At 39.8% G+C, this 17,948-nt stretch overlaps 1 protein-coding gene across 1 annotated transcript in view; it reads left to right on the top strand.

Annotated features, from left to right (window-relative positions):
* The window catches only part of Glg1 (golgi glycoprotein 1), a 92,702-nt gene that overhangs the window by 43,142 nt on the left and 31,612 nt on the right, over positions 1-17,948 (top strand). The window contains exons 5-9 of the mRNA XM_041649581.1: positions 3,206-3,409; positions 4,432-4,503; positions 6,693-6,876; positions 7,737-7,951; positions 17,062-17,183. Coding sequence (XP_041505515.1) covers positions 3,206-3,409; positions 4,432-4,503; positions 6,693-6,876; positions 7,737-7,951; positions 17,062-17,183 — 797 coding nt within the window. The remainder of the gene's footprint in view (positions 1-3,205; positions 3,410-4,431; positions 4,504-6,692; positions 6,877-7,736; positions 7,952-17,061; positions 17,184-17,948) is intronic.

The raw sequence follows: 17,948 nt of genomic DNA, 5'->3' as shown, positions 1-17,948 counted from the left end.
AAAATGGGCAGAAGATGGTGTCTGGTAAATGGCACATAAGGTAAAGACATTTGCAGTCTAATGACCTGAGTTCAGTTTCCTAGGTCCACATGAAGGAAGGAAAAGAGCTGACTCCCATGAGTTATCCTCTGATCTTCACTTGGCACCCGTGCCATCCACCCCAACCCTCCTCTACACAGAGGCCTTGGTTTAATCTCTAGCCCCATACACTTAAATAAATCTAGCTGAGCGTGGTGATGCACGCCTCTAATCCCAGCACATGAGATGCCGAGACCAGCAGATCTCTTGAGTTCAAGGCCAGCATAGATTGTGGTTTGTAAGCTGGTTTTCTTTACTTTATGTTTAAAAACCACCTGTGAGTGAGTACATGTGATAATTGTCTTTTTGGGTGTGGGCTACCTCACTCAAAATAATGTTTTCTAGCTCCATCCATTTGCCTGCAAAATTCAAGCTGCCTTATTTTTTTCTGCTGTGTAGTACTCCATTGTATAAATGTACCACATTTTCCTTATCCATTCTTCAGTTGAGGCACATTTATGTTGTTTCCCAGTTCTGGCTATGACAAACAATGCTGCTATGAACATAGTTGAGCACATGTCCTTGAGGCATGATTGAGCATCCTTTGGCTATGTGCCCAAAAGTGGTATTACTGGGTCTTGAGGAAGGTTGTTTCCTAATTTTCTGAGATATCATCACACTGACATCTAAAGGGGTTATACCTGCTTGCATTTCCACCAGCAATGCAGAAGTGTTCCCTTTACCCCACAACCTCTCCAGCATAAGTTGTCATCAGTGTTTTTGATCTTGGCCATTCTTAAAGGTATAAGATGGAATCTCAGAGTTGTCTTGATTTGCATTTCTCTGATGACTAAGGATGTTGAACATTTCCTTAAGTGTCTTTCAGCCATTTTAGATTCATCTGTTGAGAGTTCTCTGTTTAGATCTGTACCCATTTTTTAAATTGGATTGTTTGTTCTTTTGACCACCAATTTCTTGAGTTCTTTGGATATTTTGGAGATCAGACCTCTATCTGTTGTGGGGTTAGTGAAGATCTTTTCCCATTCTGTTGGCTGTTGTTTTGTCTTGTTGACTGCGTCCTTTGTTTTACAGAAACTTTTCAGTTTCAGGAGGTCCTATTTATTAATTGTTTCTCTCAGTGTCTGTGCTGATACAGCAAGCACTTTTTCTGCTTTCTTTTTCTTTTTTAACTTTATTTTATGTGTATTGGCATAAAAGGATCAGATTGCCTAGAACTGGAGTTACAGACAGTTGTGAGCTGCCTTGTGGGTACTGGGAACTGAACTCTGGTCCTCTGGAAAAGCAGCCATTGTTCTTAAACACCAAGCCATCTTATCTTGGCAGCCCCCCCCCCCTTTTTTTAAACAAGTCTTTGTGTAGCACAGGCTGGCATGGAATCTGCTAAGTAGCTGAATGTGACCTGCTTCAGTTGCCATTCGTGATCTGTGATTTATAACCTCCCAGGAATGGCGCCTAGAGTCTTTTGTAGGCTAAATACTCTGCCATCTATGCCACATCCTCAGTACACCTTCCTTCCTTTCTCTTTTCTTTGTTTTTTGCTATTAAGCAGATAGAATTTGACATTAGCTAGACTGACCTCAAGCTTACTATATAGCTGAGGCTATCTTTGACTCCTGACCCTCCAGCCACTACCTCCAAGTTAGTGCTAAGATTATAGACCTGTCCCAGCATGCCCAGAAATTCTTACAGCGTTACCCCATACAGCCTCCCAGTGCTGGGGATTGAATACATGAGCTGTGTATACTAGGCTACCATTCTTCCACTGACCCCAGCCATAGACATAGTCATCATTGTCAAATATTTGTTTGTAATTCAGTTACCCAAAGGGCAGAACCAGATAGGAACTCAGAGTAACTTTGTAAATATCTTTTATTTTGAAAAAGTAGCCAGGTGTGGTGGTACATGCCTATAATCTCAGTAATGTCAGTGCTGGCTTCTAATTATTTATTTCTCTGTGTGTGTGTCTCTCTCTCAGTCTCTTCCCACTCTCACCTGCTGTGTGATGACACACATGGAGATAAGAGGAAAACTTGGGAGAGTGTCATTTCTCATCCCACCAAGTGTTTAAGATTTTATTTATTGTTCCGGGCGATGGTGGCGCACGCCTTTAATCCCAGCACTCGGGAAGCAGAGGCAGGCGGATCTCTGTGAGTTCGAGACCAACCTGGTCTACAGAGCTAGTTCTAGGACAGGCTCCAAAGCCACAGAGAAACCCTGTCTCGAAAAACCAAAAAAAAAAAAAAAGAAAAAAGATTTTATTTATTTATTATGTATATAGTATTCTGCCTGCATGTATATCTGCAGGCCAGAAGAAGAAACCATATCTCATTATAGGACAGTTGCTGGGAATTATAGTGGTTGCTGGGAATTGAACTCAGGATCTCTGGAAGAGGAACCAGTGCTCATAACCACTGAGCTATCTGTCTCTCCAGCCCCAATGTCATTTTTTAAGAATTTCTGACCATATATATATATGTGTATGTATATATATATATATATGTATATATATATACAAACTAAATAAATAACTTAGAAAACTTTAAAGCCTACTGTTTTAATAGAAGGGAAGAGCTCCTGACATTTCAACCATAAAAATATAAGAACTCAAGACCTTATTATTAGTGCTAAGCTATACCAAAATTCCTAGGATTTCAGGGCTGGAGAGTTGACTCTTGTTAAGAGTTCTGCTCTTGCAGAAGATCAGAGTTCAATTCCCAATACTTTGTTAGGTAGTTCTCAAGCATCTGTAACTCCAGCTCCAGGGGACATGATACCTTCTTCTGGCCTCCACAGGGACCCATACACATATGCAAAAACAGATACACACATACAAATAAATAAAACTTTTTGAAAAAAAATCTTAAGAATAATTTCTAAGAATCCTATTTTCCATTTATAATGTGCGTGTGTGAGTGTAAGAGAGATAGACCCATAGAGGCCAGGAAGCTTTGGATCTCCTGGAGCTGGAGTTAGGGACAATTGTGAATCACCAGCGTAAGTAGTAGGAACTGAATCCAGACCTCTGCTAGACCAGAATGTGATTCTTAACTGCTGAACCAACTCTCCAGCCTCTACACACACCTGCCCCCCCCCTTTTTTTTTTGAAGAGCAACTGTTTATTTGATCTCTGTATGGTGAAAGATTTAAAATATCCTTGTTATTTTAGGATGCACATTCACAAGGTGAAGTGGTATCTTGTTTGGAAAAAGGCCTGGTGAAAGAAGCAGAAGAAAAAGAGCCGAAGATTCAAGTCTCTGAACTCTGCAAGAAAGCCATCCTCCGGGTGGCTGAGCTGTCCTCGGATGACTTTCATTTAGACCGTCATTTGTATTTTGCTTGCCGAGATGATCGGGAGCGCTTTTGTGAAAATGTGAGTCACTATGAATCTGTTTTTCTTTTTTTTAAATATCTGTAGTACTGTATTCCAGAATGAAAACACCATCACAAACAGGCACACATAGGAAAGCCACTAAAGTAGAAGATGGAATTGGTTTCAAGGTACAAAAAATAGTGTTGGGTGCTCAGTCTTGAAGATGTAACAACATGTAACTAACAGTTTGTTTCTGACAGTCTGAATACATTATTTTTCTACTTTCTCTTACCTTTTAATTTCAGGGTTTTGTTTTTGTTTTAAGACATGCCGTCTCTACATAGCCCCGTCTGTTCTAGAAGTCACTATATAGCCCAGCTGATGTTGAGCTCACAGAGATCCATCTATCTCTACCTTTGTCCTCTACCTTCCTATCCTAGTGCTGGAATTAAAGGCAAGGGCCACTGTGCTGGGCACAATTTCGGTTCTTCAAAACCTATTTTGTCTACAGTGAGTTGATGGCGCATGCTATATTCCCAGCTCTCAGTAAAATAGACAGTAGTCAGGTTTGGTGGCAGGGACTGGTAGATCTTGTCAGTTGGAAGCCAGTCTGGTCTATAGATTTTCGGGACAGCTAGGGTTGCACAGAGATATACTGTCTCAAAACAAATAAAAAATTATCTAACTTTAAAACCTTATCCGTGGCTAGAGCTTGGCCTGCTATTTTCATGAGACAACTTCCAGTCCCCTTCCTTCTTTTCCCTATGCAGAGAATTGAATGCAGTCCCTTACACATGTTAGACCCCTAAGCTTTGTACAAACTTCTCTGATCTCTTTTCTGACTCAGCAAAGGACTGAGTGACCTCTGTGTTCTCTCTTTCTACATGCCGTTTTGAATTTTTAGTGTTAACTATCGGAGCCACTGACTATAAAGTCTAACTGACTCTGGTATCAAATTTAAGAGACTCGCTTGAGTTTTCTAATTATCAGTGTATTTAATAAAGGTTCTGTATAAGACTGGGTATATCATAGCGTAACTACTTAGCTAATAGTAATCATCCTGTGTATGTTTTCTCTTACAGACCCAAGCTGGTGAAGGAAGAGTATATAAATGTCTTTTTAACCATAAATTTGAAGAATCCATGAGTGAAAAGGTACCACTTTGAAGGGAACTATTGTTTTACTATTTTAGAAAGCTTCAGCAAACAAACTTTAGTTTCTTTTTTTGGTTTAGATTTGGGTGATTGTTTCTGGAACATAGTCTCGTACCCCAGACTGTCCTCAAACTCAGGATGGAGCCAAGGGTGACCTTGAAGTCCTGATCCTTTTTCTTTTACCTCCCAAATTCTGGGATTCACATGTGCCACCACTCCTGGCTTTTAGAACATTCTCCGACACGGTTGTCTTGTGGTCTTTCCAAAGGGTTGATATCAAAACACCACTCACATACTCAGATACCAAATATCAGGGTGGTCAGTCAAGTTTCTTATACAAAATAGCATAGTTTTTGTATAATAACCTGTGCACATTCTCCTGTGAACTTTTAAGTGTCTAGATTGCTTAAAATGCCTCACTTGCCAGGTGGTGATGCAAGCACCTTTAATCCCAGCACTCATGAGGGAGAGGCAAGTGGATCTCTGAGTTTGAAGCCAGCCTGGTCTACAAAGCAAGTTCCAGGGCAGCCAGGGCTACACAGAGTAATCGTTTCTCAAAAAAACAAAATGTGTGTGTGTGTGTGTGTGTGTGTGTGTGTGTGTACACATGTGTGTATATATCTCACACTGTGGATGAGGTGATAACTGCAATGATTGTTGCTACATTATATTGTTCAGGAGGTGGTGACTAGAAGATTATCTATATATAATTGGTACAAACACAATTTTCTTTCTCCAAAATAATTCCAATCTATGGATCCACAGAACTGACTTTACCAAGGTATGAATTACTGATACATATACTCTCCAGAGCTGAGACACTTGTTTAAGTGCACTGAGTATATTTAGGCATCTGGTGTGATTGCACATGCCTGTGATAGATACCCTCACTCAGAAGGCGAAGGCAGGAGGGTCTGAAGTTTGAGGCCAGTCACGGTACATAGTAATAGTCCATCTTAAAAAGTAAGTAAGACCTGACAGGACTACTCAGAGAATAAAGGCACCTGCCTCCAAGCCAGATGACCTGAATTCATCCAGAATCCACATGATTGAAGGAGAAACTCAACCTTTGCAGGTTGCTCTCTGATCTCCACATACATGTTGTGGTGCACCCACTGCCCCCCCCACTCACATACAAAGTAAATAAATAAATTTTGAAAAATATATTTGTCTTAAACCAAGAAAACGACACTCAAATTGTGATGCTTATACAGTGAGAAGTCATTTGAGATTAAAATTGGAGAAATTTTTAAGTGAGAACCAAATTAATGTCAGCTCTGCATACTCAGGTAGTGTGTGCTAACCATCCTAATATCCTTCATTGGTAGCCAGCTGTTTGATTTCTTTTCTTACTTTATTTATTATGTATGTAGTGTTCCGGGGACCAGATCTCATTATAATGGGTATGAGCCATCATGTGGTTGCTGGGAATTGAACTCAGGACCTCCAGAACAGCAGTCAGTTCTCTTAACCTCTGAGCCATCTCTCCAGCCCAGCTGTTTAATTTTTTCAGTATTATCTCCTTAAATGTTCTTATTACCCTTAGTCCTGTCACTTAATGGACAGGACTTTGTAATGCTTTGAAAAGTAACTAATTTTGCAATTCTATGTTTTGATTTCCTATACAGCTCAAGTATTTACTGTCTTCAGAGTAAACAGAAAGCCTGTTCAACAGCACAGCTGTCACTTAGTTCTTGTGAAGTTTATACCAGGAGTATGGCTGAATAAGAAAGAATACTTTCTTCAAGTTTAGTGTGTTGGGACCCAGCAGACATCTATGTGCAACAATTAACAGTTCACCACCAGATTCCAGAGTTTCCCATTGATTTGCTCCTAATTCTTTTCATACTGTTCATTATTTTTTTGTATATGAATTTTTTGCCTGTATGCATGTATGTGTATGTTGGCAGAAGTTAGAAGAGGGTCAGAATCCTGGAACTGGAGTTATAGAATGCTGTGAGCTATCGTGTAGGTGCTGGGAATGGAACCTGGGTCCTCTGGAAGAGCTACAAGTGCTCTTAACTGCTGAATCATCTCTCCAGACCCTAGAGCCAGATTTTAAACAAACTTAGATAGGCATTTTGGTAAAAAGTACAGTTGTTGACTTGCATGATTCTGAGTGTCTTCTCCTTATCAGATAACTGAGCCATGTTAAGTGGTCTTAACCTCCCCTTACACTCTTTCTTCAGTGTAGAGAAGCACTAACAACACGCCAAAAGCTCATTGCCCAGGATTATAAAGTCAGTTATTCACTGGCCAAATCCTGTAAGAGTGACTTGAAGAAATACCGGTGCAATGTGGAAAACCTTCCTCGGTCCCGGGAAGCCAGGCTCTCCTACCTTCTGATGTGCCTGGAGTCAGCTGTGCACAGAGGTGATTAATGCTTCATTTCTCTTACCTCTCATTCCTTCTCAGTCTCCTTTGAAGCTTCTTGTGCCTATAACTAGTCATTTCCTAATGTTTCTTTCAGACCTTTTAATTTGTACAGTGGCTACTGAAGCATTCTTTAGAATAGTGGGATAACATATTACACAAGTTTTAGGTCAGAGTGACTTTAAATTATGGCTCTAAATTATATCAACAAACTAACTGGCTGGATAACCTATGTGTTTAGATTGGGGGGAATTATTAGGGGGTAGGTCTTGTTGCTTTTTTCAGTTTTCCCTGATCACTTATAGCTCAAAAAAGTGGGAGAACTGTTGTGATATTTGAAAGATGGTTTTGTTTTGTTTGTTTTTCACAAACATTAGTTGTTTAGGGCAATAGGGATTGTTCTATGGGTTTCTTTATTGCCCTCAATAGTTTTCTTATTAATAAGACATCTAGGGATGTGTGTATATATATATACATACACACACACATGTATACATATATATGTATAAATGTAGCTCAGTGCTAAGTGCTATGTAACATGAATGAGGCCACCACCACCACCCCCAATCAAAAAAAGGAAAGGGGGGAAAAAAGGACTTTATTTGGCAAAACATTTGCATTATTAGTTCATAAGGTCTGTAATGTACAACCCTGCAGGGTAAACCTGGGTCTCTAGAGACTATGTTTGCTTTATGTTGCTGAAGCTTTTGCCAAGTTCTAAGCATTTCAATGTAGTAGATATAAATTTAATCCAGAAAGGAAATGGCTTATTCTTTTGCATACAGAAAAGTGTGCATTAAGCGTAGAGATTACTGGTCCTCGAGCTCATTTTTCATAGCTGTATGACTTACCCCTAACAGGGCGACAGGTGAGCAGTGAGTGCCAAGGGGAGATGTTGGATTATCGACGCATGCTGATGGAAGATTTCTCTCTGAGTCCTGAGATCATCCTGAGCTGCCGAGGGGAGATTGAACACCACTGTTCTGGACTCCATCGGAAAGGGCGAACCCTCCACTGTCTGATGAAAGTAGTGCGGGGTGAAAAAGGGAACCTTGGAATGAACTGCCAGCAGGCGGTAAGGAAAAATACTTCTACTGCCACCTTGGCTGTTGTCTTACTTAGGATTACTATTGCTGTGATGAAACACCATGACCAATCCAACCTGGGGAGAAAGGGTTTATTTTAAATACTTACTCAACATATTGTAGTTAATCATTGAACAAAGTCAAGGCAGTAACTCAAGCAGGAATCTGGAGGCAGCAACTAATGTAGAGGCCATAAAGGACTGCTGCTTACTTAACTTGTCCTTTGTGGCTTGCTCAGCTGACTTTATTATAGAACCCATGACCACAATCACCCGGGCCCTCCCACATCAATCATCAATTAAAAAATGCCCTATAGGCTTGCATACAGCCGGGTCTTATGGAGGCTCCCTCCTCTCAAATGACTCTAGCTTGTGTCAGGTTGACGTCAACTAGCCAGAACAGCTGTCACATTTTGTCAGCCAAGGAACCTGACAGGCAGTTTCTCTGGATTTACTCCTGACATCACAGTGAATACCAGGTACTAATGACAGACAGAATTATTGTTTCTATGGACAGGTTTTATTAAGGATGTAGAAGTTGCTGCACTTCAAAGCTCGAATCCATAATCAATAAAAACAGCTCTGGGGTTGCTTATTTTTTTCTTGTTTCTAAAGAACTTGCCGGCCGGGCGATGGTGGTGCACGCCTTTAATCCCAGCACTCGGGAGGCAGAGGCAGGTGGATCTCTGTGAGTTCGAGACCAGCCTGGTCTACAGAGCTAGTTCCAGGACAGAAACCAAAACCACAGAGAAACCCTGTCTCAAAAAACCAAAAAATAAATAAATAAAGAAAGAAAGAAAGAAAGAAAGAAAGAAAGAAAGAACTTGCCAAATTGGATTACTAAACACAGAAAGAATAAAGGCAAATCGGTTTCTGCAAAATGAAGGAAGGCTGTTAGCAGAAGAGGACTTGCCTGTCTTAACAAGTTTGATTGAGTTGAAATTGAGAGTTGACATGAATGGAAAATTTCTGGCAGTTTCTTTTGTTCCTTTTTTACTCATATGCTGCAAACATGAAACGTTTCCAGAATTACACTGTCTTTATTAATTAAACCAAGGCAACTATGAATAGAAGGGTCTTTATTTCACTGGCTCCAAACTTTGCAGGAAAGGATGTAAAGGTGGTTGGGAGAAGATAAATAAAGTAACTCTTAATTCAGTGTTCATAAGCAAGCAATCCAATAACTGAAAATCAGGATAGAGTCATCAAAATACTTCATAGTTTTATAGTGCCTTTGTCTCATTACCTTTGTCCACCTTTGTTACTTTTTTTGAATAATAAATCCCTTGTGCAATTTAGAATGCCAAATACAACAGTAGCACCCTGTACAGTGACTCTCCCTTTAGGAAACATGAACGATACTTCAGGTTTTTTTTTTTTTGGTTTTTCGAGACAGGGTTTCTCTGTGGTTTTGGAGCCTGTCCTGGAACTAGCTCTTGTAAACCAGGCTGGTCTCGAACTCACAGAGATCGGCCTGCCTCTGCCTACCAAGTGCTGGGATTAAAGGCGTGCGCCACCACCGCCTGGCTGATACTTTAGTTTTATAACTAAAGTGTCACTTTAGAAAACCACTATTTGGAGCTGGAAAGATGGCTCAGCAGTTAAGAGCACTGGCTGTTCTTCCACTGAACCCACGTGACACCTCACAACTGTTGCTCCAAGATCTGACACCCTCATATAGATATATATGCAGGCAGAACACCAGTGCACATAATATCAAAATAAATAGTTTACAAAAAAGAAAACCACATTTTATTTTATACTTTGCTTTTGGTATTGTTATTAAAAACTAAGTATTACTTGAGTTTTATTTTCTAACCAATCGTGTAAAAATAATTTCAGTCTGTAACAAAATTTGATAGTCTGAAACACAAGCTTATATGAGCTTGGATATTGGAGTAAAATTTTACCTTAGCTTCTGTTAACCCTGACTCAGTAGATAGTATTGTGCAGTTGCATAATGTATCTTATGGTGGGATGAAAAGACAGCTGTAGACTCTTCTCTAAAATAGCAAAGTCAGCTAGGAAGAGGCTTCTGGAACCTACTGTGGACTAAGTTGTTGAAGATCAGTTCCTCTGTAGTCCTCCTTGATGGCTGTTGTTGCCCTCAGTGTCCTCCATGCCAATGAGTGTGCCTGGCTGCAGTCCAGGATGACTCAGGAGACAGCCTCTGCTGGGTTTGCTTTGCATCCCTAATTCCATCTAGAAAGGCTGTGGAGGGAGGGTAGGGGGAAAATTATCTCTACTCAGCCTACAGCTGCTGTAAAGTGTTCAGGAAAGGAAAATAGACTGGACTCAACTTTATTTTTTATTTATTTATTTATTTTTTTTTGGTTTTTCGAGACAGGGTTTCTCTGTGGTTTTGGAGCCTGTCCTGGAACTAGCTCTTGTAGACCAGGCTGGTCTCGAACTCACAGAGATCCGCCTGCCTCTGCCTCCCAAGTGCTGGGATTAAAGGCGTGTGCTACCACTGCCCTGCGACTCAACTTTATTTTAAGGCACCTTGTTCACTCCCTGAAAGTGAGCTTGTTGAAAGAACTAGTTACTCAAAGGTAAGTGAGTGCCACCCACTTCACCCTTTCTGCCCAGAAAAGGTGCTTTCCAAACCAGAGGGTAACCGCAAATAGTGAACTGTGTGGTTTTGACTGCATTAAGACTGCTTAGGAAAGAAACATTGCATTTTTATTGTATGGTTGTTGTTGGGTTTTTGTTTGTTTGTTTGTTTGTTTTTAATCACAAAAATTAAAGGCATTTCTCCAAAGGGAAAGAGTCTTCCTTCGTCTTCTATATTATCCATCCTTAAAATGATGAATGCTTTAAAGCATTTCTTATGGATTTCTTTTCATTTTGAAAGTTTTCTTTCTTAACACAGCGGATTTGAATTAATTTAGTGATCTGTTGACAGTCATCAGCAAGTACTGGGCTGTAAAGCATATGGATAATTATTATCTTAATGAGTATATGCTCTTCAAATTTACCACAGCCACCAACTATTGTCTTGGGCTATGATTAATGGGGTTTAGCCCGTGCTTTCTCACACCAGGAATAACTGCACAGTGTTCTCCAGGCAGAGTCTCTCCGAAGCTTTTCTTTAATTCCAGAGCCTGGAATATATATGCAATCATAGTATCAGTTTATATCGTTTTGTTTTTTCATTTGCTTTTTTTGAGGCAGGGTTTCTCTGTAGACCAGGCAGGCCTTGAACTCCAACATATGCCTACCTCTGCCTCCCTAGTGCTGGGACTAAAGGCATGTTCCACCATAGCCCAGCCAGAAAATGTCCTAATTCTTCTTTTTTAAGATTTATTTACTTTATGAATATGAGTGTTCTATCTGCACATATGCCTTTATGTCGGAAGAGAGAATTAAATCCCACTTTATATGATTGTGAGCCACCATGTGGTTGCTGGGAATTGAACTCAGAACCTCCAGCCCAAAACTATCCAATTCTTAAGGTAGAGGGGGCGGGGAGGGGAGAACTTAAATGAGTAAGGGTCATAATTTTCTGATTTCTTTCTCACATTTAAGATTTTGACTCCACAACCCCATATGTCATCCATCTGTAGTAATAATGGTCTTCCATCTATAAAATGCTTTCCAATTTACCTTGTCTTTTTTTCATGTAGTATTAATTTTTGTTTGCCTATGTGTTGTTTGTTTGTTTTGGGATCTCAATGTGTATCCCTGGATGTCCTAGAATTCTTTTTTTTTTTTTTTTTTTTTTTTGATTTTTCGAGACAGGGTTTCTCCGTAGCTTTTGGTTCCTGTCCTGGAACTAGCTCTTGTAGACCAGGCTGGCCTCGAACTCACAGAGATCCGCCTGCCTCTGCCTCCCGAGTGCTGGGATTAAAGGCGTGCGCCACCGCCGCCCGTCTTGTCCTAGAATTCTAAACCAGGCTGATCTTAAACTCAACAGAGGTCTCTGCATACTAAGTACTCTGGTTAAAGATGTGCACCACCACACTTGGCTGTTTCTTAAAATGTACAGTTAAGGCCCAAGTGGTGGCACACACATTTAATTCCATCATTCGGAGACAGAGGATGGTGGATCTCTGAGTTCGAGGCCAGCCTCATCTAAAGAGCAAGTTATAAGACAGTCAGGACTACATAGAGGAATTCTATCTCAAAAAAAAAAAAAACAAAGCAAAAAATTTTGCAGTTAAAAGAACTAAAATTTGGCCAGGCTGTGGCTGTGCACACTTTTAGTCCCAGCACTCAAGAGGCAGAGGCAGGCAGATCTCTTAAGTTTGAGGCCAGCCTGGTCTACAGGGCAAGTTCTAGGACAACCAGGACTACATAGGGAAACCTGACCCCTCCCGGGGAGTGTGGGGGGGGAGCCTAAAATTTGTGAGAATGGAGAGGTGTCTCTGGGATTAAAAGCATCCACATTATGCCTTGAAACATTTGTGAAGGCGTAAGTCACAAACAATGCCACATCAGTTTGGAATTATGATTAATAGGGTGGTATTTATTTAAAGGGGAAAAAACTTACAGATCACTGTCCCAGGCAACAGCCCTCTATGCAACCAGGAAGGGAGTCTAGTCACCGGAGGAGCAGGAAGTGAAGAGAAGAGGAGAGGGAAGTGGCCCCTTTTTTAAAGGGAGAGAGACCACGCCCCAATGGGCTGGTATCTCAGCAGCTATAGGCTGGAGGAGTGGGAGGACCTCCCGCAACACCTCCCCCTTTTGTTTAAATAAGAGAGTTCTAAACTCTAAACCTACTATGAAATTATATACAATAAGTACAAATATCCTATTCTAACTAGCTTGGTCTTGTATAATAAATAACTTGGCCAAGTCATGAGAGAAAGTAACTACATTTATATAGTCTTCAACCCCATCGAAGATCTGAGAAGGGAAATAATGTTACCTGGGTAATTAGGAAGTTCAGTAAAACAACTTCCAAAACATGCAACAAATCACAGAGACAACTAGCTACCTGGGCAATCACCCAAAGTCACATTAGCAGCGTTGAAGCAACCAACTTTGGCTAAGGCCTAACATAACTGACATACCATTTTCTAAGGCAAGCAACTTTTCAAAACTATCTTACCCTGTCTTGGCAGGATATGACAGTCCTGTTTTATCCATTGATGCACGCTCTGTATCTTTGTCAGTCGTTGAGGTATGGGCATTTCTTTGCCCAAAGGCCAGTTCTGCCAAAAAGAAAGGCTCCAGGTGGAGTGTCTTTGGTGCTCAACATTCTCTCGGGAATAGAGTGGTGTTGCCAGGAGCAATTGTGTCTCACTACCACAAAACTCTGAGTTAGATTAAAGGCCATTTTCTACAGCTCTTTGAAGAAGTTGAAGATTATCTATCTATACTGAGTATAATCTCTATATATCTAAAGAACCTGATTAGTCTAATTATAAATGACAAACTTAGATGACTATTAATCTATATAATTCTCAATATCTATCTAACTTAAAGACTAAGAAAATAAACGACTGTGAAACAAATGACGACAATGACCTCCAAATATAAACAATGTACAAATATACATTGCAGTAGGTAAATATATATCAATACACAAATATTATATAAGTATCTTAATCAGAGGTAGAAATGTACACTGCAATATGGTAAATATATACAATATATATATATCAATACAATATATGTCAATACATAAAAAAATGTTTTAAACAGAGATAGAAACATGCATGCATACAATAGTCAATATAATTTAACTTTGTATCAATATACAAGAAGCAATACCAATATATTTGTCTAAAAACAGTAACTCACAATTACAAATCTATTATCCCATCATCCCTCTTTTTTTTTTTCAAAATGATCCCTGAGCTTATAAAATTCCTCCCCCAACCCTCAATCATATACTTATTATAATCAACCCCTAAATGATGTCCCTAAACCCAAGGACAAACTTTACTGGGAGAGGGGACGTCGGCCTCTAGAATTACTTCCAGCTGTCATGGGGGCGACGTTCTTTCTGGGGGATCCTGGGAAAGTAAAATGATGGTTAGATTTCAAGATCAATGTCTTTTATAATTGCAAATGGTCTCTGAGTATTTTGTGCAGGTCTGGCCAAAATGTTGTATAAGATGTGCACCATTTCAGCTAACCAAGTTGGAACTGTCTTGTGCAGCTGGTACCCAAAGCAGGTCTTGTAGTAGCGCTATCAGTATCATGACGTCATATCAACCAGGTGGAGTTGTTGTTATGGGGCCCCATCTTCTTCCTGGAAACTTCAAATGTCACTTCAGGAAAAACTCATTGTTCATTGTGAAAAATTTAAACATTAATCATATAGACATATATGTATATATTCACTGAAAGGCATGATAGATGTATGATAGATATGAAGAAAAGCAAAGATGTTTTCTAAACTCATATTTCTTTCTGTCCCATATCATGGCTCTTGACATGAGACAGAAACTCCAGAAACTCTGGGTTTTTCTCTTACTAACAGGCTTGGAATTAGAGAGGGACTGAGCCAGAGTCCAACTTCAAAACCAGCTTTATAAATTTAGAAATATGGTTTAATATTACTTACACAACCCATTCAGTTTTCTTGATATTTCCTATTGGGCAGGTATTTTTCTATCTGTCAGTATCCAAACATCCAGGGTCCCTTGAATTTTTCAAAGATGAGTGTTTTCCTGTGGAGATAGGAACAGAACCCTGCCCCCATTTTATATGTTTTTCTTACCACCTGTATGACTATCATCATTGTGGATGAGTTGTCATTTCTCCTTTCCAAGAAGTTTCTCCTCTTCTAATTGAAACTTTATTAATTTTGATGGTATCCACAATTTTTCTTCTCCTGTGGAAACAAGAGCAAAACCCCTTCCCCAACGTAGCACATCTCCTGGCTTCCATTGAGAGGTCAGCAAATCTTTGAAATAAATCGGTTGATTTAGTTCAGCAGACTTTTCCATTATCCAATGTCTCTCTGCTGCTGTCGTTCCTTTCTCATTAGCGTTAAGAAAATTTAAGGTTAATAAAGCATTATGTAATCTATTTCTGGGGGTATTTTCGGTCCCTTTCTGTTTGTTCAGCATATCCTTTATAGTACGATTTGATCTTTCTATAACTGCCTGACCTGTAGGATTATTTGGTATACCTGTAATGTGTTTTATATTATAATAATCAAAAAAGCATTTCATTTTCTTAGATACATATGCTGGACCATTATCTGTCTTTATTTGTGCAGGTATACCCATGATGGCCATAACTTCCAATAAATGTGTGATTACTGAATCAGCCTTTTCTGAGCTCAGGGCAGTAGCCCACTGAAAACCTGAATACGTGTCTATGGTGTGGTGTACATATTTTAATTTACCAAATTCCATAAAGTGGAACACATCCATCTGCCAGATTTCATTTCTCTTAGTACCCTTTGGGTTACTCCCTGCAGGCAATGGTGTTTGATTATAGAAAGAACAAGTAGGACATCTCTTTATAATGTCCTTAGCTTGTGGCCAAGTAATGGAAAATTCTTTCTTTAGGCCTTTACTATTGACATGATGCTTCTTATGAAATTCTGAGGCCTGCAACACACTTCCAATCAACAATTGATCAATCTCAGCGTTGCCTTGGGCTAGAGGACCAGGCAGACCTGTATGGGACCGGATGTGTGTTATGTACATCGGACAAAGCCTGTTCCTGATTATGTCTTGTACCTGGATAAACAATGAAGTCAACTCTGTGTCATCTGGTATAAATTCAGCTGTTTCAATATGCAAGATAACTCTTTCTGCATATTGTGAATCTGTAACTATATTAAGAGGTTCTTTAAAATCCCTTAGCACCATAAGAATGGCATATAATTCTGCCTTCTGGACAGAATTATAAGGGCTTTGTTCCACCTTACTCAATTCATCTGACTTGTAACCTGCTTTCCCTGATTTATTTGCATCAGTATAGAATGTACAGGCTCCAGTTATTGGAGCATCACGTACAATTCTAGGAAGAATCCAAGAAGTTCTTTTTATGAGGTTAAGTCTACCACTTTTGGGATAGTTGCTATAAGCTGGAGGAGTGGGAGGACCTCCCGCAACACATTTGTAACTTTAGACCCAGGGGATCTGACACCCTTTTCTAGCTTTCATAGGTGCTGTGTTGCATGGGTTGTTCAGACATACATTTAGGCAAAACACTCATTCATAAAATAAAACTACAGGAAAAAAAGTAGAGAGAGATAATGGGAGAATGTAGACTCAGATGAACTTGTCTAGTTCTCAAAGCGGTTGTTACACAGGAACAGAAGCATTAATTGAGCTTGGGTCTTCTGATCCAGTTTCTTCAGTGCTCCAATCTGAGGTGCCTATTTTCCTGCCTTCATTCCACAATAAAGGATGAGTTAAGCAAAAGTAGATGAGAAGGAATGTAATCTCAGTTTCCTGTGCTTTACAACAAACATTTGTGATCCTTAAGGTATAAATATTGTTGGAAAAAGTAAGAAATTGTAACCATTCTTGTTTTATTTTTGTTTTGCTTTGTTTGTTGTATGTCTGTTTTTATAGACAGGGATTCTCTGTGTATCCCTGGCTGTCCTGGAACTCACCCTGTAGACTGTAGTTGGCCTCTGACTCAGAGATCATCTTCTTGTGCTGAGATCAAAGGTGTGCACCATCACCACCCAGCACATTCTTGTTTTCTAATTCCAGCTGTGAGTTAATTGAAATCTCTCACATCTGCCTTAATAAAACACTGTATACTTGTTGTTGTACCAGTGTTGCTGCAGCAAAATTTATAGCCTTGTTAGAACCAGATTCATCTCTAATTAGAGCTGTCTTTTGTTCTTTTCAACTCTGGCTTCCATCTAAGCAGCAGGTTGAGAAATCTGATTAGTCAGGAGGGAGCCTGCATAGGCATATTGTAAAGACTTGTTTGTGGATGCCCAGTGAAGGGTCCAACCGGGTGAATATTCAAGTGCCACAGTGACTTCAACAGAAAACCTGGAGCAAGTGGAGAAAATTGGGAAGTGTTCCATTGGAGTTTTTCAGCTTGGCCAGTAACATTTGTAGAACATTGTTTAGATTATGTTGTGATGTGCTGGACCGAGCATCTGATGATATGACATTGTTCTTCTCTATGCCTTAATCACCTTTTTTTCTTTTTCTTCCCCAACCCAGCTTCAGACACTGATTCAGGAGACTGACCCTGGTGCAGATTACCGCATTGATCGAGCTTTGAATGAAGCCTGTGAATCTGTAATACAGACAGCCTGCAAACACATACGATCTGGAGACCCAATGTAGGTTCTCTTGCTTGTAGCACTGTCCATATTGATTTGATTTGGCAGCACAGAGAACACCCCCTCAAATGACTTCTGAGTAGCTTTAACATCTTGACTGAGATTCTGTTGAACAGTGACACATACCAAAGTTTTGTTAAAACTAATATTGAAATTGAGACTTTTGATATGCCTCATCCATGATGAAGGGACAAACTGTGATGATACTTGTTGACAGTGTGCTGTACATGAACCTCTCTTGGTCACTGAGTAACTTTTTATAATGCAAAGGCACTCAAGGTAGTGTGACCTTGTACACTGCTCCTCTGTCGTTTCATCCTTTCCTACATTGGCTACTTAATTCACCAGGAAGCAGTTCATCATAATTGAGACTGAAGACAAGATGTGATATTTCAAAGCTGTGGACATGGGCAAACTGAGTAGTGCCATTTTATCCAAGATATCAGAAAGCTAATTAAATGCTTGACTTAATATGAAATATTTGATGTTCATTTGTTTTATTCCATATGATGTGAAAACAATTCCTAAAACTAGATTGCAAGTAAGAGCAGGTTTTCTGTTCTATGTAACTTTTTTGTTTGTTTATTGGGGTTTGTCTTTGGTTTTTTTTAGTTTTTTAGACAGTGTTTCTCTTTGTAGTATTGACTATTCTGAAACTCACTTTGTAGACCAGGCTGGCCTCCACCTCAGAGATTGCCTGCCTACCTCTGCCTCCCGAGTGCTGGGCTTACAGACATGTGCTACCACTGCCGGCTCACATACTCT

This window comes from Microtus oregoni, unplaced genomic scaffold (assembly GCF_018167655.1).
Source record: "Microtus oregoni isolate MIOR12 unplaced genomic scaffold, Mior012 000004F_ref0000308, whole genome shotgun sequence".
Taxonomy (NCBI): domain Eukaryota; kingdom Metazoa; phylum Chordata; class Mammalia; order Rodentia; family Cricetidae; genus Microtus; species Microtus oregoni.
The sequence above is the reverse complement of the archived record's forward strand: the minus strand, read 5'-3'. Positions and strand labels throughout refer to the sequence as shown.